The sequence below is a fragment of the Chlorocebus sabaeus genome, chromosome 6, assembly GCF_047675955.1.
Source record: "Chlorocebus sabaeus isolate Y175 chromosome 6, mChlSab1.0.hap1, whole genome shotgun sequence".
Taxonomy (NCBI): Eukaryota; Metazoa; Chordata; class Mammalia; order Primates; family Cercopithecidae; genus Chlorocebus; species Chlorocebus sabaeus.
The window spans coordinates 58,356,198-58,379,994 of record NC_132909.1 but is presented as its reverse complement, the minus strand read 5'-3'; the positions used below and the strand labels follow the sequence as shown (position 1 = coordinate 58,379,994).

General features: G+C 52.7%; 1 protein-coding gene across 16 annotated transcripts in view; it reads left to right on the top strand.

Annotated features, from left to right (window-relative positions):
• Positions 1-23,797, top strand: part of ANKRD24 (ankyrin repeat domain 24) — a 44,385-nt gene that overhangs the window by 7,702 nt on the left and 12,886 nt on the right. For 8 of the 16 annotated variants that reach the window (XM_007994851.3, XM_037994623.2, XM_073017104.1 and 5 more), the window contains 12 exons: positions 10,525-10,611; positions 10,718-10,848; positions 10,925-11,013; positions 12,886-12,950; positions 13,741-13,798; positions 17,397-17,467; positions 17,657-17,763; positions 17,943-18,130; positions 19,879-19,907; positions 21,135-21,215; positions 21,342-21,449; positions 23,736-23,774. In XM_007994851.3, coding sequence (XP_007993042.3) covers positions 10,525-10,611; positions 10,718-10,848; positions 10,925-11,013; positions 12,886-12,950; positions 13,741-13,798; positions 17,397-17,467; positions 17,657-17,763; positions 17,943-18,130; positions 19,879-19,907; positions 21,135-21,215; positions 21,342-21,449; positions 23,736-23,774 — 1,053 coding nt within the window. Of the gene's footprint in view, positions 1-9,213; positions 9,393-10,524; positions 10,612-10,717; positions 10,849-10,924; positions 11,014-12,885; positions 12,951-13,740; positions 13,799-17,396; positions 17,468-17,656; positions 17,764-17,942; positions 18,131-19,878; positions 19,908-21,134; positions 21,216-21,341; positions 21,450-23,735; positions 23,775-23,797 lie in introns of those variants that run through there. The other 8 variants (XM_007994854.3, XM_073017101.1, XM_037994621.2 and 5 more) reach the window with 6 other exon arrangements.

Genomic DNA, 23,797 nt, shown 5'->3' with positions numbered 1-23,797 from the left:
CGCCACTGCACTCCAGCCTGGGCGACAGAGTGAGACTCCATCTCAAAAAAGAAAAAAAAAGACAAAATCCACATATATGGCTGGGCACAGTGGCTCACCCCTGTAATCCCAGCACTTTGGGAGGTGGAGGCAGGAGGATCACTTGAGCCCAGGAGTTTGAGACCCACCTGGGAAACTCAGTAAGACCCAGTCTGTAAAGTGAAAAATAAAAATATTAGCCAGGTGTGTTGGCGTGCCCTGTGGTCCCGGCGACTCAGGAGGCTGAGGGAAGATCGCTTGAGCCCAGGAGTTCAAGGCTGCAGTGAGCTGTGATTGCACCGCTGTACTCCAACCTGGGCAACAAAGTTCAGCCCTGTCTCTTTAAAAAAAAAAAAAAAAAAAAAAAAAAACTAAAAAAATCTGTGCCGGGTGCGGTGGCTCACGCCTGTAATCCCAGCACTTTGGGAGGCTGAGGCGGGCGGATCACAAGATCAGGAGATCGAGACCATTCTGGCTAACACTAGTAGAGTTGGTAGTGAAACCCCAACTCTACTAAAAATACAAAAAATCAGCCAGGTGTGGTGGTGTGCGCTGGTAATCCCAGCTACTCGGGAAGCTGAGGCAGGAGAATGGCATGGACCCGGGAGGCGGAGCTTGCAGTGAGCTGAGATCCGGCCACTGCCCTCCAGCCTGGGCGACAGAGTGAGACTCTGTCTCAGAAAAAAAAAAAAAAAATCTGACTCTGCATGGTGGCTCACACCTGTAGTCCCAGCACTTTGAGAGGCAGAGGCAGGCAGATCATCTGAGGTCAGGAGTTCGAGACCAGCCTGGCCAACATGGTGAAACTCCCTCTCTACTAAAAATACAAAAATTAGTCGGGCGTAGTGGTGGGCACCTGTAATCCCAGCTACTCAGGAGGCTGAGGCAGGAGATCGCTTGAATCCAGGAGGCAGAAGTTGCTGTGAGCCGAGATCGTGCCACTGCACGATTGCCCAGCCTGGGCGACAGAGCGTGACTCCATCTCAAAAAACAAACAAAAAATCCACGTGTAAGTGGACCTGGGCATTCAAACCCATATCGTTCAGAAGTCAACTCCTGAATGCTTTTTTTCCCCAAGCATTCCCCGGAAGTAGTAGCCACTGGTAAACCAAGCGATATGATTGCTTCATTTCCAAAGCACGGTTATATTTAATATTTAAATCAAATCTTTCAAGAAACGTGGGCGGCTAAAAAAGAGATGCCTCATTCGGGACGTGGGTGTGTTTTGATATGTTTGCAATGGGAGGGGTCGGGACAAAGTCAAAACTGGACGGGGACAGGATAGGTGTTAAAACCTCAGATGGGCGTGAGGGCCTCTGAGGGTGTCTGGAGCTGGAGGGGCCTGAGGTCAGCCCACAGCCTGCTGGAGCTGTTGCAGCAGATGGGAGGCCTGGCTGTTGGTGGGGAGCTGCGTGGCCTCCATCCTCCCCTCCCGGGGCACCTCGCCATCCGTCCCTCCACCTGCCCTTCTCCAGTTTCGCAGCAGGCAGCCAGAGTCAAGTTCAGCTTTTGTTCAGCAGCCCCGAGGGAAGAAAGCAAACACCTGCGACTGCAGGGGCCTGGCCTCCTCCTGTCCCTGGGACCTTGTGTTCCGTGTCTTCTAGCCACTGCTACCCCTCTCCTCCTCTCCTTATGCCTGCCTGGTGGCCTCTCTGTGTGCCTTTCCTGGTCTCTTAACACCGGCTTTTTCTTATTTATGTATTTACTTTAATTTAATTTGTTTTATTTTTATTTTTTATTATTATTATTATTTTGAGACGGAGTCTTGCTCTGTCGCCTAGGCTGGAGTGCAGTGGCACAATCTTGTCTCACTGCAAGCTCCACCTCCCGGGTTCAAGAGATTCGTCTCTCTCAGCCTCTTGCGTAGCTGGGATTACAGGCGCGCCACCACACCTGGCTAATTTTTGTATTTTTAGTAGAGACGGGGTTTCACCATGTTCGCCAGGTTGGTCTCGAATTCCTGACCTCATATGATCTGTCTACTTCGGCCTCCCAAAGTACTGGGATTACAGGCGTGAGCCACTGCCCCCAGCCTATTTATTTATTTATTTATTTATTTATTTATTTATTAGATAGAGTCTTGCTCTGTTGCCCAGGCTGGAGTGCAATGGCGTGATCTCGGCTCACTGCAACCTCCGCCTCCTGAGTTCAAGGGATTCTCCTGCCTCAGCCTCCCAAGTAGCTGAGTTACAGGCGCCCACCACCGTGTCCGGCTAATTTTTTTGTTGTTGTTTTTGTGTTTTTATTTTTTTATTTTTTTTATTTTTTTTATTTTTTTTGAGACGGAGTCTCGCTCTGTCACCCAGGCTGGAGTGCAGTGGCGCAATCTCGGCTCACTGCAAGCTCCGCCTCCCGGGTTCACGCCATTCTCCTACCTCAGCCTCCCGAGTAGCTGGGACTACAGGCGCCCGCCACTGCGCCCGGCTAATTTTTTTCTATTTTTTAGTAGAGACGGGGTTTCACCATGGTCTCAATCTCCTGACCTTGTGATCCGCCCGCCTCGGCCTCCCAAAGTACTGGGATTACAGGTGTGAGCCACCGCGCCCGGCCTGTTTTTGTGTTTTTAGTAGAGATGGGGTTTCACCACGTTGGCCAGGCTAGTCTCAAACTTCTGACCTCCAGTGATCCACCCGCCTCGGCCTCCCAAAGTGCTGGGATTACAGGCGAGAGCCGCTGTGCCTGGCCAACACTGTCTCTTTCTTCAGGGTCCCAACAGTTGGCATTGCTTTCTCTGATGCCCCTTAGGCTGTCCGTGGGCCTCAGTATTTCCATCCATAAAATGGGACTTACCTGGAGCTGTCCATCTGGGACCTCACGGACCTCCTGCCTTTATTTTAGGTTTCAGGAAAATCTCCCAAGTGGCAAGATTGGGGTTTCTAGAGATTCACAGATGCCATACATCAATGCTTCGTGGAAAGTCCTCTCTCTCTTTCTGTCTTTTTTCTTTTCATATTTTTATTTTTTACTTAAGTATGCTTTTTTTTTTTCAGAGATGAGGTCTCGCCATGTTGCCCAAGCTGGTCTTGAACTCATGGCCTCAAGCGATCCTCCTGCCTTAGCCTCCCAAAGTGCTGGGATTACAGGCATGAGCCACCACGCCTGGCCAGGCCTCGTATTTTCATTTTTTCACTGATGCCTACGAAACCTGTAGTTGGTCCTGCATGGAATATAGCAGTGACTAAGATAGACAATAATTGCTGTCCCTAAGGAGGTGACATTCTAAGGAAGAGATCAGGAGGAAACAAGCTGGGCACGGTGGCTCACGCCTGTAATCCCAGCACTTTAGGAGGTCAAGGTGGGAGGATCACCTGAGCCCAGGAATTCGAGACCAGCCTAGGCAACATAGCAAGACCTCGTCTCTTCAAAAAAATTCATAAATTAGTTGGGTATGGTGGTGTGTGCCTCTGGTCTCCAGTTACTCAGGAGGCTGAGGTGGGAGGACCACTTGAGCCCAGGAGGTCGAGGCTACAGTGTACTGTGATTGCACCACTGCACTCCAGCCTAGGTGACAGAGCAAGACCTTGTGCCAAAATAAATAAATAAATAAACATAAGAGTAAACACAATATTTTTTAAAAGGTATGTAGGTGGTGATAAAAGGCCCAGCGTGGTGGCTCCCACCTGTAATACCAGCACTTTGGGAGGCTGAGGTGGGTGGATCACTTAAAGTCAGGAGTTTGAGACCAGCCTGGCCAACATAGCAAAACCCTGTATCTGCTAAAAAATACAAAAGTTAGCCAGGCGTGGTGGCGGGCACCTGTAATCCCAGCTACTCGGGAGTCTGAGGCAGGAGAATCACTTGAATCTGGGAGGCAAGGGTTGCAGTGAGCCAAGATCCCTCCACTGCACTCCAGCCTGGGCGATACAGTGAGACTCCGTCAGAAAAAAAAAGAAAAAAAAAAAGCAATAAAGGAAAAATGTAGCCTAAGAAAGGGCTGTCAGGGAAGGGCTCTTGGAAGAGGCATCTCCAGGTGTGGACAGCAGTAAATTAAGCAGCCATGTGCGTGGTGGGGCAGGTGCTCCAGGCACAAGGAGCTGCAGACGCCAAGGCTCAGAGGTGGGACTCAGCTGTTTGAAGGACAGGAAGGAGGCTGCTATGGCAGCATGGGTTGCACCAAGGGAAATGTAAATGGAGATGATGGCAGGTGCGGTGGCACATGCCTGTAATCCCATCACTTTGGGAGGCTGAGGCGGACGGATCACCTGAGGTCAGGAGTTCAAGACCAGCCTGGTCAACATGGTGAAACCCCGTCTCTACCAAAAATACAAAAATTAGCCAGGCATGGTGGCGGGTGCCTGTAATCCCAGCTACTCGGGAGGCTGAGGCACGAGAATCGCTTGAAACTGGGAGGTGGAGTTTGCAGTGAGCCGAGATCGCGCCACTGCACTCCAGCCTGGCGACAGAGTGAGACTCCGTCAAAAAAGAAAGGAAGAGAGGGAAGGAGGGAGGGGAAATTCCATGAGGTCAGGGACTGGCAAAGAGGGGCTGCTCAGAGAAGGGTTGGCAAATTTTTTCTTAAAAGACCAGAGGGTAACTATTTTTGGTTCGTGGTGTAGATCAGCCTCAGCTCTGCCATTGCAGCCTGAGAATAGCCTTTGATTATCTACACTTTTTTTCATACCTTGCGTGTGGCATCCAACCATCTATAAATGAATGGGCAGGGCTTGGCCCCAATACAACTTTATTTATGGACACTGAAATGTGAGTTGTTTTGTTTTGTTTTGTTTTGAGATGGAGTCTGGCTCTGTCGCCCAGGCTAGAGTGCTCTTGGGTTACCGCAACCTCAGCCTCCCACGTTCAAGCGATTCTCGTGCCTCAGCCTCACAAGTAGCTGGCATTACAGGCATGCATCACTATGCCCGGCTAATTTTTGTATTGTTAGTAGAGACGGGGTTTCACCATGTTGACCAGGCTGGTGTCGAACTCCTGACCTCAGGCCATCAGCCCACCTTGCCCTCCCAAAGTGCTGGGACTGTAGGCGTGAGCCACTGCGCCTAGCCAGAAATGTGGATTTCATATCATTTTTCACGTGTCAGGAAGGATGATTCTTATTTTGCTTTCCCCCGCCCCCCCAACGACTCACACGTGTAAATACCATTCTCTGCGGAAACAGGCAGTGGGCAGGATCTGGGCTGCTGTGAGCAGTTTGCATTTTAAGCTGAGTGAGGTCTCTGGAGGCTGCTGTGCAGGAGAGAGAGATGAGGTCTGATGCAGGGTTTATGACGCCGCCTCTGGCTGCTGGGGGAGAAGGGACAAGGCCACAAGGTCAGAGGCTGGAGACCAGGAAGGATGCATCCCAGAGGCAGAACCTGCAGCGATGGGGCTAGACCACGGTGGTGGCTGTGGAAGGGGTGAGAAGGGGCAGAACAGGACCCAGTGTGCAGCCAGCGGGCTTGGCCGGTGGACCGAATATGGGGCAAGAGAGAGGCATCAGGGTGATGCCAGGGCTTGGATGAATCCTGGAGGGATGGCGTTATCCATGGTATACCTCAGTGGGCTCCGAGGGGCATTTGCTCTGATTTTTTTTTTTTTTTTTTTGAGATGGAGTCTCGCTCCGTCTCCTAGGCTGGAGTGCAGTGGTGGTGCGATCTCGGCCTGAGCCACCGCACCCAGCCTATTTTTTTTTTTTTTTTTTTTTTCCGAGTTGGAGTCTCACTCTGTCACCCAGGCTGGAGTGCAATGGCGCAACTTCGGCTCACTGCAACCTCCACCTCCCGGGTTCGAGCGATTCTCCTGCCTCAGCCTCCCAAGTAGTTGGGATTGCAGGCATGCACCACCACGCCTGGCTAGCTTTTTGTATTTTTAGTAGAGATGGGGTTTTGCCATGTTGGCCAGACTGTTCTCGAACTCCCCACCTCGGGTGATCTGCCTGCCTCAGCCTCCCAAAGTGCTAGGATGACAGGCGTGAGCGACTGCGCGTGGCCATTTGCTCTGATCTTGTATGGCATCCAGGAGGACAAGTGCAGGAGACAATTGGAAACTGAATCCCTGAGCTCAGAGATCCATTTCAGTCTCTTCCCTGGAGAAGCTCAGAGGACCTCCCCACCCCCAAGGGTGAAAAGAGAGAGGAGTTCCAAGGACACCCTCCTTCCCAAATGCCTGTCACTTTCCATTTTCCTGCCTTGGTTCACACTCCTCCCTCCTCTTGTCAAAAAGTGTCTAAGAGGGCCAGGCGCAGTGGCTCATGCCCGTAATTCCAGCACTTTGGGAGGCCAAGGCAGGCCAATCATGAGGTCAGAGTTCAAGACAGCCTGGCCCACACGACAAAACCCCGTCTCTACTAAAAATACAAAAATTCGTGGCCGGGCACGGTGGCTCATGCCTGTAATCCCAGCACTTTGGGAGGCCGAGACGGGCAGATCATGAGGTCAAGAGATCGAGACCATCCTGGCTAACACGGTGAAACCCCGTCTCTACTAAAAAATACAAAAAACTAGCCGGGCGTGGCAGCGGGCGCCTGTAGTCCCAGCTACTCGGGAGGCTGAGGCAGGAGAATGGCATGAACCCGGGAGGCGGAGCTTGCAGTGAGCTGAGATTGCGCCACTGCGCTCCAGCCTGGGTGACAGAGCGAGACTCCATCTCAAAAAAAAAAAAAAAAAAAAAAAAACTTTTGCTAGGCGTGGTGGCGCGTGCCTGTAATCCCAGCTACTCGGGAGGCTGAGGCAGGAGAATTGCTTGAACCTGGGAGGCAGAGGTTGCAGTGAGCTGAGATGATGCCACTGCACTCCAACCCAGGTGACAGAGCAAGACTCCTTTTCAATAAATAAATAAATAAATAAATAAATAAATAAATAAATAAAGTCTAAGAATAATCACAGACCACACCGACATGTGAATGAATGCTCAATGCTCACCCAGCCCTAAGCCAGTGGTCAGTGTGTCAGTGGAGGGACACTTGCCAATGTTGGGACATCTGTGGTTGTCACAACTTGGAGGTGCTCCGGATGTGGAGTGGGTGGAGGCCAGGGATGCTGCTCAGCACCCGGCAGTGCCCAGGACAGCCCCACCCTAGAGAAAGATCCAGCCTCAAATGCCCACAGTGCCTCCTTGGTGCCTGTCCCATTATCTATCTAATTTAACAGTTAAGAAATTGAGAAGGAGAATTTCAGAAAAGGAAAGCGATTAGCTCAAGGTCACACCGCAAGGATGACATAACCAAACTGAATTCAAGCCCCTGTCGCCTGTCTGCTGGGTCGTTGTTCTTAAATTCTGGCTCTGGAAGTCCTCGGGTTTTTTTGTTTGTTTTTGTTATTATTTGTTTGTTTTGCAATGGAGTCTCGCTCTGTCACCCAGGCTGGAGTGCAGTGACGCCATCTCGGCTTACTGCAACCTCTGCCTCCCGGGTTCAAGCAATTCTCCTGCCTCACATCCTGAGTAGCTGGGATTACAGGCGCCCGCCACCACACCCGGTTAATTTTTGCATTTTTAGTAGAGACAAGGTTTCACTATGTTGGTCAAGCTGATCTTGAACTCCTGACCTCAGGTGATCCGCCCGCCTCAGCCTCCCAAAGTGCTGGGATTAGAGGCGTGAGCCACCGCTCCTGACCTCCAGGGCTCCTTCTAAAATGCCAGCTACCTGAAAGGATCTTGGTTGTGCTCCCAGAGTCTCCAGGCCTGCGAATGCTGCGTGGCATCCAGTAGGTGCTCAATAAATACTTATTGCATGAAGGAGCATCTCCCCCAAGTGTTCATCTGATGCATATTTGCGGAGCACCTGCCGTGGGCCAGGCAATGGGTATTCGGCAGTGACTAAGAGGAACCCAAGGCTCCTCCTCTGCTGGAGGAGCTGCGGGTCCCGGGAGTGGCGGAAATGGCTAGAGAATGTCAGAGCTGCGCCAGGGCCACCTAGCTCTTTCTGTGACTCACAGTTTTATTGTGCGCTTACTGTATGCCAGGCACCGGTCGACTGAGTGCTGCGCAGGTAGTACTTCAGCATCCTCCCAGTAACCCTCTGCAGTAGGAACTGTTCATTATGAAACCCATTTTAGAGAGGAGGAAAGTGAAGTCCAAAAGTGGTAAGTCTGTTGGCCCAGTTATATAGGCAGGAAAGGCTGGGGCAGGGGCAGGGTGCTGGATTCAAATTTAGGTGTGCAGGACTGCAGATCCCCATTGATGAATGAATGAATGAATGAACAAATGAGTGATTGAATGAATGAATGGGTGAGCCAATGGGTGAATGAATGAACGAATGGGCATGCCAATGAATGAGCAAATGAATGCGAGAATGAATGAATGAATGGTGCAGGAATGAACAAATGAAGGAATGGGTGGTGAACGAATGAATGAATGGGTGAGTAAACGAATGAATGAATGGGTGAGCCAACAAATGAATTAACAAATGAGTGAATGAATGAATGTAGGAATGAGTGAATGCAGGAAGGAATGGTGTGGGAATGAATGAATGAATGAATAGGTGATACAAGAATGAACAAATGAACAAATGGATGAGCCAGCGAATGAATGAAAGGGTGAGCAAATAGGTGAAGGAATGAACGAGTGGGTGAACGAATGACTGAGTGAATGAACGAATGAATAAACGAATGAACGAATGAACGAGTGAATGAATGAATGGCTGAGCCCGTGAATGAATGAACGGGTGAACGAATGAATGAGTGAATGAATGAAAGGGTGAGTGAATAAACAAATGGGTGAATGAACAAATGAACAAGTGAATGAATGAATGAATAAGTGAATGAACGAATGGGAGAGTGAATGAATGAATGAAAGAGTGAGCGAATAAATGGGTGAAGAAATGAACAAGTGCTTGATCGAATGAACTAGTGAATGAACGAATGCACAAGTGAATGAACGAATGGGTGCGTGAATGAATGAATGAATGGTTGAACGAATGAGTGAGTGAATGAATGAAAGCGTGAGTGGCGAGAGCCCTGCCGGCCGCTTGGCTGTGCGAGGCTGCAGAGGCTCGGAGGCACCTGCGCGCCCTTGGCCGACTCGGAGGAGGCGGAGATGGACGCCCGCGGGTCCCCTGGAGATGCAGCCAGCGGCTTGCGCGGGTGAGGGAACCCGGCCCCCGGCGCCGCGTCCTCATCCTCCTCCAGGCGACAAGGTCAGGAGGGGCCGGGGCGGCGCCCCCTCCCTCAGCGCCCAGCCCCCTTCCTGGGTCTTCCCATTCCATCTCGTGGGGGAGGGGGCTGGCGAGGGGGGCGAGGGGGAGGGGGCGGCACCAGGGAGGGCGGGACCGGGCGGGCGGGGCGGGGAGCTCCGGCAGCGCCCAGCCCCGCCTTCCGGCCGCTCCCCGCGGTCCCTCCAGCCCCTCCGGCCGCCGCCTCATCCTGGAACCCCGTGCGCCCCCCGCGCCCCGCGCCCCGGACGCCATGAAGCAGCTGTGTCTGTGCGCAGCCGCCTCCTTCGCGGTAGGGCCTGGGGAGGGGGCGCGGGAGCGGGCGGGGCGCGGGTACTTCCTCTCCCCTCTCTTCCCAGTCCCCGGCTGCCCTGGACCACCCCCTCATTCCAGTCCCGGGAAGGATGGGCGGGGGAGGGGACAGAGGCTGGGGCAGCTTTTGGGGGGATGGAGGAGACATTTGGGGAGACGTGGACACGTTTCGGAAGACACTTTGAAACAAATGGGGACATTTAGGAGCATTTAGAGGGCATTGGGGGGTGCAGTTTTGGGAAAACATTTTGGAGACGGGGTCACTGAGGGGACAACTTGGAGGCTATTTTGGGAGAGGCGATTTTGCAAAGAGGTAATGATTTGGAGAACAGTTTTGAAGAACAGTTGAGGGATGTTTTTGGAGGATATTTTTGGGACCTGACGGGCTCATTGGGAAGGATGGTTTTACAGAACACTTCAGGAATTTCGGGGAGACATTTTGTAATGCATTTCAGGCTATAGTTTTGGGAGGAGAAGCCTCGGGATGTTTAGGGGACAGTGGTGGCATTTCAGGGCAGTTGTGGATAAACAGTGCAGAGGATGATCCTGAGAGATGTTTAGAGGGGCGTTTTAGGGGTTCAGATGGGACTTTGGAGGGTAGTTTGGAAAAGACTGATGGATCCGTTTGCTGGGGGCGATGTTGCAGGGGTGGTTTTCACTAACAGATGAATTGTGGGACAACTTTTTTTGTTGTACACAAGGGGTCTTGCTGTGTTGCCCAGGCTGGTCTCAAAATTCCTGGGCTCAAATGATCCTCCCACCTCAGCCTCCCAAGCAGCTACAGGCATGAGCCACCACGCCCTGCTGATTTTTTTAATTTTTTGTAGAGATGGGGTCCTACTGTGTTGCCCAAGTTGGTCTCAAACTCCTGGGCTCAAGCGATCCTCCCACCTTGGCCTCCCCAAGTGCTGGGATGACAGGCGTGAGCCCCCGCGCCTGGTCCAGGGAACAACCTTTTGGAAATAGATGCCAGGGGGCTGCTCAGGGGATGATGCTGGTGGGGGCTTTTGTTGGACAACTGGGGTGATGGGCCTGGGGGCAGATGCTGGGGGTCACAGGCTTGGGGAACACTGTCTGAGGACCCCCTCGCCCAGGACCACCTCCCCCTGCAGCTGCGGCTCAGCCCCACTGACCTTGGCTCCTGCCCGCCCTGCGGCCCCTGCCCCATCCCGAAGCCGGCAGCCAGAGGCAGGCGCCAGGCAAGTGCCCAGGGGCAGGCGGTGAGAGCCCGGAGGCCCTGTCAGGGGGCGCGGGGAGGGGGCAGGGGCCAACCCTACCCCACGCACCTCTGGGTGTGCCCTGCAGAGTCAAGACTGGGGCAAGAGTGACGAGAGGCTGCTACAAGCTGTGGAAAACAACGATGCACCTCGGGTGGCCGCCCTCATCGCCCGCAAGGGACTGGTGCCCACGAAGCTAGACCCCGAGGGCAAGTCCGCGTGAGTGCCCGTGACCCGGGAGAGAGATGGCTGAGGAGTGCAACCTGCTGGCTGAACCCTTGTCTCTCACTTCCAGGTTCCACCTGGCAGCCATGCGGGGTGCGGCCAGCTGTCTGGAGGTGATGATAGCTCATGGTGCCAATGTCATGAGCACGGACGGGGCAGGTACTGCCAGCTGGGCCCCGGGGAGGGAGGAGGAACTCAGCCCAGGTGCCCAGTCTGAGCATCCAGCCAGGCCCTGATTCCAGGCCTCAATGTTCCCTGCTGAAAAAGGGGGAGGCTCCCTCTGGTGCCCCTCCCCTGCCCCCAGGGAGACACACAGGGGCATGTTAGGATGGGGTGGCCAAAGACAGAGACTGTGGCTGGCACTGAGCAAAGCGAGTGGACAGCTTGTGGATGGGGAGTGACTAGGATTCAGGTATAGGTTCAGTTGGATGGGGAAAGAGCTGGCACAGGGAAGTAGCTGGGGTTTGGGGGATAGCTGCAAAGTTTCTGGGGTTTTGTTGTTTTGTTTTTCTTTTTTTAGGGGAGGGACAGAGTCTCCCTTTGTCACCCAGGCTTGAGTGCAGTGGGCATGATCTCGGCTCACTGCAGTCTCCACTTCCCAGGCCCAAGCGATCCTCCAACCTCAGCCTCCCAAGTAGCTAGGACTACAGGCACGCACCACCACGCCCAATTAATTTTTCTATTCTTAGTAGAGATGTGGTCTCCCTGTGTTGCCCAGGCCGGTCTTGAACTCCTGGGCTCTAAGTGATCCTTCCACCTCAGCCTCCCAAAGTGTTGAGATTATAGGTGTGAGCCACCATGCCCAGCCTGGGGAAGTTTCTGGAAAGTGACTGAGGCAGAGGAAGAACCTGGGACTTGGGAGATAACTGGGACTATTGGACAAGCTAAGCTTTGAAGTGTATCTGGGATGTGGGAGTATCTGAGATCAAGGAAGTGACTCAAGGGAACTACTTGAAGTTTGGAGGAGGAACTGGATTCATGGGAGTAGCTGAGCTTGCAAAGTATCTGAGGCAGGAGAATAACAAGTAGAGTTTGGGGAATATCTGAGGTATGTGGGATAGCTGGGATCTAGAAGAAGCTGGAGTTGTGGGAGCAGCTGGAGCTGTGGGAGTAGCTTGAGCTCTTGGAGTAGCTGGGGTACAAGGAGAACCTGTATGTATGTATGTATGACTTAACTGGGAACCTGGGGGGAATAACTGAGATAAAACTGTGTGGCCAAAAGGACTAGTTGGGACTCAGGAGGCAACTAGCATGGGGACACAGTCAAATCTGAAGCTTTAGGGCCACAGGCATGACGGGCAGGGTATATGGAGTAGCTGGGGATTCGTAGAGCATCAAACAGGGACAGAGTTGGCATGTGGAAGAGCAAGGGTATATGGATTGGAAGAACATATACCACAGCTGTGGGTTGTGAAGGGCAGAGCTGAAACTTTGGTGTAGTTGACCCTGTAGAGTATCTGGGGATATGAGGAGTAACTGAGGCACTAGGGCTTGAGGAATAGGTGGGTGTGGAGAGTCGCTGAGATGGGATTGTCTGGAATACAGACTAGCCATGGCTTGGAGAGTCTCTGGGTACAGGGAATAGCATGGTTTTGAGAAGCACCTGACGGCGGGGCACAATGGCTCATGCCTGTCAATCCCAGCACTTTGGGAGGCTAAGGTGGGTGGATCGCATGAGCCAAGGAGTTCAAGACCAGCTTGGGCAACATAGCAAGACCCCTGTCTCTACAGAAAATACAAATATATTAGCCAGACATGGTGGCACTTGCTTGTAGTCCCAGCTACTTGGGAGGCTGAGACAGGAGGATCGCTTGAGCCTAGGTGTTCAAGCCTACAGTGAGCTATGATCACACTGCACTCTAGCCTGGGCAACAGAGCAAGATCCTGTCTGTAGGGAAAAAAAGAGAAATACTAGGGTTCAGGGACTTTGCTAGATACAGAAATTCATCACAAGTCATTGACATGGCTTGGGGAGCAGCTGGGAGCTACTTGAATAGCTGGAGCTCCAGTAAATCTTCTTTCCTTCCCCAGGTTACAATGCCCTCCACCTGGCTGCCAAATACGGGCACCCACAGTGCTTGAAGCAACTACTGCAGGTCATTTACTTTCTTATCTCAGCTACTCCCTTGGCCCCTACTACTCCTGAGTTCCAGCAATTCCTTGAACCCCCAGATGCTCTATGAATCCTAGATATTCCTTGGCCCCTTTTACTCCAGAACCCTAGCTACTCCCTGGATAACCAGATACTCTCAGACCATCCACATGCTTCTCCTATTTAAGATATACTCCCGAGCCAGGCGTGGTGGCTCACGCCTGTAATCCCAGCACTTTGGGAGGCTGAGGCTGGTGGATCGCCTGAGGTCAGGAGTTCGAGACCAGCCTGGCCAACATAGTGAAACGCCGTCTCTACTAAAAATACAAAAAATTAGCTGGGAGTGGTGGCGTGTGCCTATAATCCCAGCTACTAGGGAGGCTGAGGCAGGAGAATCCCTTGAACTCGGGAGGCGGAGGTTGCAGTGAGCCAAGATCACGCCATTGCACTCCAGCCTGGGCAACAAGAGCGAAATACCATCTAATAAAAAATATATATATATGTATATATACTCCCAGTGCCGGGTATTTCCTGAGCTCTGTTTCTCCCCAAGCCCTAGGTCCTTTCTTAAACCCAGACACTCGCAGAGTTCCTAGCTACTCCCCAAATTCCCAGCTGCTTCTCAGCTCCCAGCTATTTTCTTTTCTCACCAAGTTGCATGAAAATGGAGTCACTTGGGGACCAGGGAAGGGTGGGGCTGAAGTATAGCAGAGCCCATGGTGGGGAAGGCAGTCCTAGAGAAATCAGGCAGCAAGAAGGATGGCTCCGCCTCAAAGGACTCGCCCCATCCCCAGGCTTCCTGTGTGGTGGACGTCGTGGACAGCAGCGGGTGGACTGCCCTACACCATGCAGGTGGGTACAGCCCAGCCCTGACCCCGTAGCCCAGAGGGTGCTGGACTTGGGGGTTACTCTACCCAGGACCCTAGGGACTTGACCTGCTGTGAAGCTTCCTGTCTCCTCCTTTCTCTCTTTTTTTTTTTTTGAGACAGAGTCTCACTCTGTTGCCCAGGCTGGAGTGCAGTGGCGAGATCTCAGCTCACTGTAACCTCCACCTCCCAGGTTCAAGCAGTTTTCCTGCCTCAACCTCCCCAGTAGCTGGGACTTCAGGCACCTGCCACGGGGTTTCACCATGTTGGCCAGGATGGTCTCGAACTCCTGACCTCAGGTGACCCACTGCCTTGGCCTCCCAAAGCGCTGGGGTTACAGGCGTGAGCCACCACTCCTGGCATTCCTTTTCTTTTTATGAGATAGGGTCTTGCTCTGTTGCCCAGGCTGAAGTACAGTGGTGCAATCATGGCTCACTGCATCCTTGACCTCCTGGGTTCAAATAATCCTTCTGCCTCAGCCTCCCAAGTAACTGGGACCACAGGCATGCACCACCATGCCTGGCTAATATTTTAAATTTAGTTGTAGATACAGGATCTTGTTATGTTGCCCAGACTGATCTCAAACTCCTGGGCTCAAGTGATCCTCCCACCTCGGCCACTCAAAGTGCTGGAATTATAAGCGTGAGTCACCCTACCTAGCCTCCTTTTTTTTTTTTTTTTTTTTTGAGATAGAATCTCCCTCTGTCGCTCTGGCTGGAGTTCAATGGTGCAATCTCGGCTCACTGCAACCTCCACCTCCCAGGTTCAAGCAATTCTCCTGCCTTAGCCTCCTGAGTAGCTGGGATTACAGGCCTGTGCCACCACACCTGCCTAAAATTTTTTTGTATTTTTAGTAGAGGCAGGGTTTCACCATGTTGACCAGGCTGGTCTTGAACTCCTGACCTCAGGTGATCTGCCTGCCTCGGCCTGCCAAAGTGCTGGGGTTACAGGCGTGAGCTACCGTGCCGGCCCTTCTCCTCCTTTTTTATTGCCTACTGTATGGCAGGCACTGGAGCCCATCATAAATCCCGGTTACCCTTTGAACTGCAGGCTTTTAGCCCATTGCACAGATGAGGCTTAACGAGGCTGTCACTTGTCCGCAGATAAGTCGTAGGGAATCCAGGTCATCTGACCTCAAGGAGCAGCTGATTGTACTCCTGGTCTTTGTGAGGATGAGGAGAGGTCCCTAGGGTTTAATTTCCTTTGAGGAGTTCCTAGGAGGTGTCAGGAAAACCTTAACTTCAGGCAGCTGGCACCCTCATAATCACCAAATCCAATCTCCTACCCAGAGGGAGGGAAAGGGGTCCACGGATGTGAACCAGAATCCACAGCCCCCGATCTGTCCGCTGTGCCCATGAAATTCAGGCGTGGCTTTCGCTGACGACTCACGAAACATCTGTTCTTTTGGAAACTCAGAATAAAATTGGGCTTTTGGGGTTTTAGTCCCTGAGTGAGAAGTCCCTGCAGTTGGAGTATGCTGCCACCTAGTGGCAGCAATGCCTCTGGTCACAATACAGGAGCCCGTTGGTTTTTGTCATTCAGCAGTTACCGAGCACTTTGGGAGGCAGATTACTAGGAGGGCAGATTACCGGAGGTCAGGAGTTCGGGAATAGCCTGGCCAACATGGTGAAACCCTGTCTCTACTAATAATAAAAAATTAAGGCCAGGCGCGGTGGCTCACGCCTGTAATCCCAGCACTTTGGGGGCCCGAGGCGGGCGGATCGAGACCATCCTGGCTAACCCGGTGAAACCCCGCCTCTACTAAAAATACAAAAAATTAGCTGGGCGTGGTGGCGGCGCCTGTAATCCCAGCTACTCGGGAGGCTGAGGCAGGAGAAGCGCTTGAACCCGGGAGGCGGAGGTTGCAGTGAGCCGAGATCGCGCCACTGCACAGCCTGGGCAACAGAGCAAGACTCCATCTCAAAAAAAACAACAGAAAACAGTTATTGAGTACCTACTGTGTGCCAGGCACTGTTCTACATGTTGTAGATAAGGTTTGCAGCAATCAAAACCTCATACTCCCTCAGACACACAGCAGGTATCCAAATAGAGTTTATTGACTGAAAAGTGATTTTTATACATAGACTGTATGTCAACGTGCTGGAATTCACACCCAGGGATTCCAGAGACTGTGCTCTTGTCTCAGCTGCACAGCCTCCTGGGGAGCCTCCCTGTCTCCACTCTGGTCCTGTGCAAATGGCAGTAGGAGGGATCTCTTAAAATATAAATAGGCCAGGCACAGTGGTGCAGGCCTGTAATCCCAGCGCTATGGGAGGCAGAGGTGGGAGGATTGCTTGAGCCCAGGAGTTTGAGACCAGCCTGGACAACATGGCAAAACCCCGTCTCTACTAAAAATATAAAAATTAGCCAGGTGTGATGGCTCATGTCTATAATCCCAGCTACTCGGGAGGCTGAGGCAGGAGAATCGTTGGAACCCAGGAGGCGGAGGTTGCAGTCATCCAAGATCACACCCCTGCACTCTAGCGTGGGTGCAGAGGGAGACTCCGTCTCAAAAAATAAAAATAAAAATAAAATAAAATAAAATAAATAAATACAGAAGCGGGGCCGGGCGTGGTGGCTCCACCCTATAATCCCAGCCCTTTGGGAGCCAGAGGCAGGAGGATTGCTTGAGCCCGGGAGTATGAGACCAGCCTGGGCAATATAGTGACATTCCATTTCCATAAAAAAAATCCAAAAGAAAATTAACCAGGAGTGGTGGTGCACGCCCACACTCCCAGCCACTCAGGAGGCCAAAGCGAGCAGATTGCTTGAGCCCAGGAGTTCAAGAAAAGCCTGGACAACATAGCAAGACCCTGTCTCTAAAAAAACAAAATAAAGTAAAAATTAGCCAGGCATGGTTGCACATGCCTGTAGTGTGAGTCTCATGCCTGTAATCCCAGCCCCTCAGGAGGCCGAGGCAGGAGGATTGCTTGAGCCCAGGAGTTCGAGACCAGCCTGGGCAACACAGTGAGACCCCGTCTCTACAGAAAGTAGAGGGAACCACAGTGCTTGGGACTAGCAGTTGGCAGACCTAGATCCTAGATCTGACTCTTCCTGTGACCCCACTGGGTGACCCCAGGCCTGGTTGGGCCTCGGTTTCTGTATCTGTAAAATGCAAAATTTGCCTTTGTTACGAATCTCCCAGGGTATGTGGGAATTTCTCATGAAATAAAGGGGCAGGGTCACACCCAGGCAGAAAGTCCCCAGAAAAGGTTGAAGTCTCACCCTACCCCTACTCTTCCCCCTTTTGTTTTTCTTCCTTCCTTTTCCTGGTTTTTGAGACAAGGTCTCACCCTGTCACCCAGGCTGGTATGCAGTGGTGCCATCATGGCTCACTGCAGCCTTGAACTCCTGAGCTCAAGCAGTCCTCCTGCTTCAGCCTCCCAAGTAGCTGGTTCCACAGACACATTCCACCACACCCAGATAATTTTTGCTTTTTTTTTTTTTTGTAGAGACGGTCTTGCTATGTTGGCCCAGGTTGGTCTCGAACTCCTGGGCTCAAGCGATCCTCCTGCCTCAGCCTCCCAAGGTGCTGGGATTACAGGGTTGAGCTACCACACCCAACAATCTTTTCTCTTTTGCAGTGGCTGGTGGCTGTCTCTCCTGTTCAGAGGTGCTCTGCTCCTTTAAGGCACATCTAAACCCCCAAGATCGGGTAAGCTTCTGGGATCTCTTTGGGGAAGATGTTATGCTTGAAGTATGCTGCCACCAAGTGGCAGTATCTCAGGCACTCTTTAAAAGCCTGAGAAAGTTCAAGGTGAAAACCCAAGGGCGGTTATATAGACTTCTGCACCTCCCAGGGGTCAGTTTCTCATGCCATCGCATCCGTCCTCCTCCCTACCAGTCAGGTGCAACACCCCTCATTATAGCAGCTCAGATGTGTCACACAGACCTGTGCCGTCTCCTACTGCAGCAAGGGGCTGCCGCGAATGATCAGGACCTGCAAGGCAGGTGAGCATCTCTCTTCCCAGCCAGTCCATCCTATGCTGTGTGACCTTGGGCAAGACTCTTAACCTCTCTGAGTAAAGCGATCTAGCCAGCCTCCTCTTCCCAGCGCGGCCTGGGTGCTGAGGTGGGCGTGGGGGCTTGGGGGATGTTCTCATCTCCTCAGTAGCCCCCTCCCCTGGTAGGACGGCCCTGATGCTGGCCTGTGAGGGGGCCAGCCCCGAAACAGTGGAAGTCCTGCTGCAGGGCGGAGCCCAGCCGGGCATCACCGATGCGCTGGGGCAGGACGCGGCTCACTATGGCGCGCTGGCGGGGGACAAGCTCATCCTGCACCTTCTGCAAGAGGCGGCCCAGCGCCCCTCCCCACCCAGCGGTATGCAAGCCCCACCTCCCCGCTGCATTTGCTTCTTGGCAGCTTCTTGTCACCCCTTTTCTTTATCATGAATAGTTTCAAGGTACCCCCAACTGTCTGCATTCTAGGAGGTCCCAGAGCTTACCCAATTCTACTCATAACAGTTTCAAGGAGCCCCAGGGCATTTAGAGAAGTCTAGGAGGGAGTCTGCTTCTGCTTTCCTGGGTCATCTGTACAGTAAGAACTTTGTTGGCCATTGGTGGCTCACGCCTGTAATCCCAGCACTTTGGGAGGCCGAGGTGGGTGGATCATGAAGTCAGGACATCAAGACCATCCTGGCTAACATGGTGAAACCCCATCTCTACTAAAAATACAAAAAAATGAGCCGGGCGTGGTGGCAGGTGCCTGTAGTCCCAGCTACTCGGGAGGCTGAGGCAAGAGAATGGGGTGAACCCGGGAGGCGGAGCTTGCAGTGAGCTGAGATCGTGCCTCTGCGCTCCAGCCTGGGCAACAGAGCGAGACTCCGTCTTAAAAAACAAAACAGGCCGGGCGCGGTGGCTCAAGCCTGTAATCCCAGCACTTTGGGAGGCCGAGACGGGCGGATCACAAGGTCAGAAGATCGAGACCATCCTGGCTAAACCGGTGAAACCCCGTCTCTACTAAAAAATACAAAAAAAAAAAACTAGCCGGGCGAGGTGGCGGGCGCCTGTAGTCCCAGCTACTCGGGAGGCTGAGGCAGGAGAATGGCGTGAACCCGGGAGGCAGAGCTTGCAGTGAGCTAAGATCCCGCCACTGCACTCCAGCCTGGGTGACAGAGCGAGACTCCGTCTCAGAAAAAAAAAAACAAAAACAAACAAAAAAAAAAAACAAGGCCGGGCACGGTGGCTGAAGCCTGTAATCCCAGCACTTTGGGAGGCCGAGACTGGCAGATCATGAGGTCAGGAGATCGAGACCATCCTGGCTAACCCAGTGAAACCCCGTCTCTACTAAAAAATACAAAAAACTAGCCGGGCAAGGTGGAGGGCGCCTGTAGTCCCAGCTACTCGGGAGGCTGAGGCAGGAGAATGGCGTAAATCCGGGAGGCAGAGCTTGCAGTGAGCTGAGATCTGGCCACTGCACTCCAGCCTGGGCAACAGAGCGAGACTCCATCTCAAAAAAAACAAAAACAAAAACAAAAAGACAAAACAAAACAAAACAAAACTTTGTGTCTCCTAAGAAGGGCATCCCTGCTGGGCAAGGTGGCTCATGCCTGTAATCCCAGCACTTTGGGAGGCTGAGGTGGGCGAATCACTTGAGGTCAGGGGTTCGAGACCAGCTTGACCAACATGATGAAACCCTGTCTCCACTAAAAAATACAAAAATTAGCCACACGTGGTTCAAACAATTCTTCTGCCTCATCCTCCTGAGTAGCTGGGACTCCAGGTGCCTGCTGCCACGCCTGGCTAATTTTTGTATTTTTAGTGGAGTCGGAGTTTCGCCACATTGGCCAGGCTGGTCTCAAACTCCTGAACTCAGGTGATCCACCCGCCTCGGCCTCTCAGAATGCTGGGATTACAGGCATGAGCCACTGCACCCGGCCTGTCCTCTCTTTTTAAGAGTCCCAAGTCGCTCCCTCAGCACTCTACCCAAGCACCAGATTTCTACCTAAAACGCCCTGATTCTTGGGGAAATCAAGAGCCCCTTACAAGTCCCTGGGGCCCACCAATGCCCTTCCTGGGGCTGGGAACAGAATGTCTGACCCTGCTTCCCTCTCTCCCCGGCCCTCACAGAGGATGACTCAGGCGAGGCGTCATCTCAGGTATGGACCCCTAAGCAGTGAAGGAGCCCCTCCTCCCTGCAACCACACTAACTTCTCCCCTGCCCCAAGCTCTGTGAGAAGAGAAGGAAGTTAGACCTGGGAAAACCTGTTTGGAAAGAATGCTACCTTCAGGGTATGCTGCCACCAAGTGGCGGCAGTGTGCCCAGCCTAACTCCCAGAACTGGGTGAGAATACTGGGGGGATGGGGCCAAATTATGGGGCTGGGGTGGGAGGGCAGTGGGGACTGAGGTTGTTGAGGGTTGTTGTCTTCAGGGAGGGAAGCAGATCTGGCCTCTTCCCCTCTTTCAGTTTTTTTTTTTTTTCCCCGTGAGACAGAGTCTCGCTCTGTTGCCCAGGCTGGAGTGCAGTAGCTCGATCTTGGCTCACTGCAGCCTCCACCCCCTGAGTTCAAGCAATTCTCCTGCCTCAGCCTCCCTAGTAGCTAGGATTACAGGCACCCACCACACCTGGCTAATTTTTGTATTTTTAGTAGAGACGGGGTTTCACCATGTTGGCCAGGCTGGTCACAAACTCCTGGCCTCAAGTGACCCACCCACTTCAGCCTCCCAAAGTGCTGGGATTATAGACATGAGCCACCGTGCCCAGCCCCTCCCAGTTTTTTTGTTTGTTTTTTGTTTTGTTTATTTTTTGAGAGATGGAGTCTCGCTCTGTCACCCAGGCTGAAGTGCAGTGGTGTGATCTCAACTCACTGCGACCTCCACCTCCCGAGTTCAAGTGCTTTTTCTGCCTCAGTTTCCTGAGTAGCTAGGTGCCACCACACCCAGCTAATTTTTTGTATTTTTTAGTAGAAACAGGGTTTCACTGTATGTTGTTCAGGCTGCTCTCGAACTCCTGACCTCCAGTGACCACCCGCCCTGGCCTCCCAAAGTGCTGGGATTACAGGTGTGAGCCACCGCGTCCAGCCCCTCTCCCAGTTTTAAAGCATCTCTGTTCCACAGAGGAGTGAAAACATGTGGGCAATGTGGTTAGCTGGGCAAAGAACTGAGGCACAGAGAGGAGCAGAGAGTGAAGAGTAAGATCTGGAACTTACAGGGAGGTGGTCTTGTCTGCGTTTTGCGGGGATAAGCAAGGGGGAGGAGGCAGGGGCTGGTTCCATGTTTACGGGAAGTCAGGCTGTGACTGGGGCTGGCTAGGTCGGTTTACTGTCAGGGAGGCTGGCATGGACCCCGATCTGCCCCCTTCACCCTCTGTCCCCTCCCTTCCCAGAACTCTATGTCCAGCCATGGAAAGCAGGGGGCTCCCAAGAAGCGGAAGGCGCCTCCACCTCCCGCCAGCATCCCCCTGCCGGTGAGAGACGTCCGGGTCCGGGAGGAGGCGTGGGGAGCCCCCAGGCACAGGGTGGGGCTCTGGCTGCGGCCTGGGATGGGGAAACCTTAGGCCCCATCTAAAGGCCGCGGGCGGGGAGGGGAACAGGACGATCGAGATGCCTATGAGGAGATCGTGAGGCTGCGCCAGGAGAGGGGCCGCCTCCTGCAGAAGATCCGGGGCCTGGAACAGCACAAGGAACGGAGGCAGCAGGAGGTTAGGAGGCCTCCAAGATTTGGGCGTGGGGCCAAGCCCGGGTGGGGTCAATGCAGGCATGAAGATCCCCCTGCTTTTCTCCCACCTTCCCTCCTCCGTCTCTCCCCCTCCCCACCCTGCTGCGGCCACCTGGGCCTCCTCGCTGTTCCTCCAACTCACCAGGCACGGTCCTGCCTCAGGGCCTTTGCACGGCCTGGGTCCTCTGCCTGGAATGCTCTAGCTCCAGATGTTCCCACAGCTTTTTACCTCACCTACTTTATAGGCCCATTGCCAAAGACACCTCCCATGCCCACTTCCTAAAATTGTAACACCCGACCAGGCATGGTGGCTCTGCCTGTAATCCCAGCACTTTGGGAGGCCGAGGCAGGTGGATCACCTGAGGTCGGGAGTTTGAGACCAGCCTGACCAACATGGAGAAACCCCGGTTCTACTGAAAATACAAAACTAGCCGGGCGTGGTGGCACATGCCTTAATCCCAGCTACTCAGGAGGCTGAGGCAGGAGAATCGCTTGAACCTGGGAGGCGGAGGTTGCTGTGAGCCGAGATCATGCCATTGCACTCCAGCCTGGGCAACAAGAGTGAAACAACATCTTAAAAAAAAAAAAAAAAAAAAAAAAAAATTGTAATACCCGCTCCCCCCTGCCAACTCGCTAGTTCGCTTTATTTTTTATTTATTTATTTTTTGTTTTGTTTTGTTCCACTCTTGTTACCCAGGTTGGAGTGCAATGGCACAATCTCAGCTCACTGCAACCTCTTCCTCCCAGGTTCAAACAAGTTTCCTGCTTCAGTCTCCCAAGCAACTGAGATTACAGGCGACCACCAGCATGCCCAGCTAATTTTGTATTTTTGGTAGAGATGGAGTTTCACCACATTGGCCAGGCTGGTCTCGAACTCCTGACCTCAGGTGATCCACCCACCGCGGTCTCTTAAAGTGCTGGGATTGCAGGTGTGAGACACTGTGCCTGGTCTCTTTATTTTCATTTGCAGCACTTACTGCTATTGGGCATGCATTTATTTTATGTATGTCCACCCATTTGACTATGAGCCTGTGAGGGCAGGCATGGCTGGTCGTGCCTGGGTCACAGTATGGGCATCATCAATATTGATTGGCTGAATGAATATTCAAGTGAGTGGATGAATGAATGGCCGAAACCAGGGTCTGCCCTAGAAGAGGCACTCAGTAAAAACTTTCTAGCCGGGTGCGGTGGCTCACGCCTGTAATCCCAGTACTTTGGGAGGTTGAAGTGGGCGGATCACTTGAGGTCAGGAGTTGGAAATCAGCCTGGCCAACATGGTGAAACACTGTCTCTACTAAAAATACAAAAAAATTTAGCTATGCCGGGTACCGTGGCTCACGCCTGTAATCCCAGCACTTTGGGAGGCCAAGGCAGGAGGATCACCTGAGATCAAGAGTTTGAGACCAGCCTGGTCAACATGGTGAAACCCTGTCTCTACTAAAGTACAAAAAATCAGCCAGCCATGGTGGTGCGCACCTGTAGTCCCAGATACTTGGGAGGGTGAGGCATGAGAATTGCTTGAACCCAGGAGGCTGAGGTTACAGTGACCTGAGATTGCGCCACTGCACTCCAGCCTGGGTGACAGAGCATCTCAAAAACAAAAAAAATTAGCCGGGCGTGGTGGCAGGGGCCTGTAATCCCAGCTACTTGGAAAGCTGAGGTAGGAGAATTGCTTGAACCTGGGAGGCAGAGGTTGCAGTGAGCCAAGATCGCGCCACTGCACTCCAGCCTGGGTGACAGAGCAAGACTCCGTCTCAACAACAACAACAACAAAAAAACAAAATAAACTTGTTGAGTGAATGAATGAGCGGATGGAACGGTGCCTGACATACAGCAGGTGCTTAATAAGTGCTTAGTAATGAATGGCCAGAATGGTGCATACTGGCACACAGCAGGCACTCAATAAATACTTAGAAATGAATGACTGGTCAGAATGGTGCATGGTGGCACACAGTAGGTGCTCAATAAATACTGAGTGAAAGGTCAGAACAATAGCACAAAGTAGGCACTTAATAAATAGGAATGAATGGGGCCCAGCATACAGCAGGTGCCCAATAAATACTTAGTAATGAGTGATTAAACAGAATGGTGCCTGGTACACAGCAGCCACTCAATAAATAGTAATGAGTAAGCAGGCAGAATGCAGTAGGTGCTCAATAGTTGCACATGGCCTGCGTGAATGTACATGGAATGGAGGCTATGAAGCAGGAGGTGGGGCAGGGAGACCTTCTGCCCAGATCCAACCCCCTGTCCCTGCTTCTCCCATCAGTCCCCGGAGGCCAGCTCCCTGCACAGCCTGGAGAGACAGGTAGGTGGGAAGGTGGGGAGGAG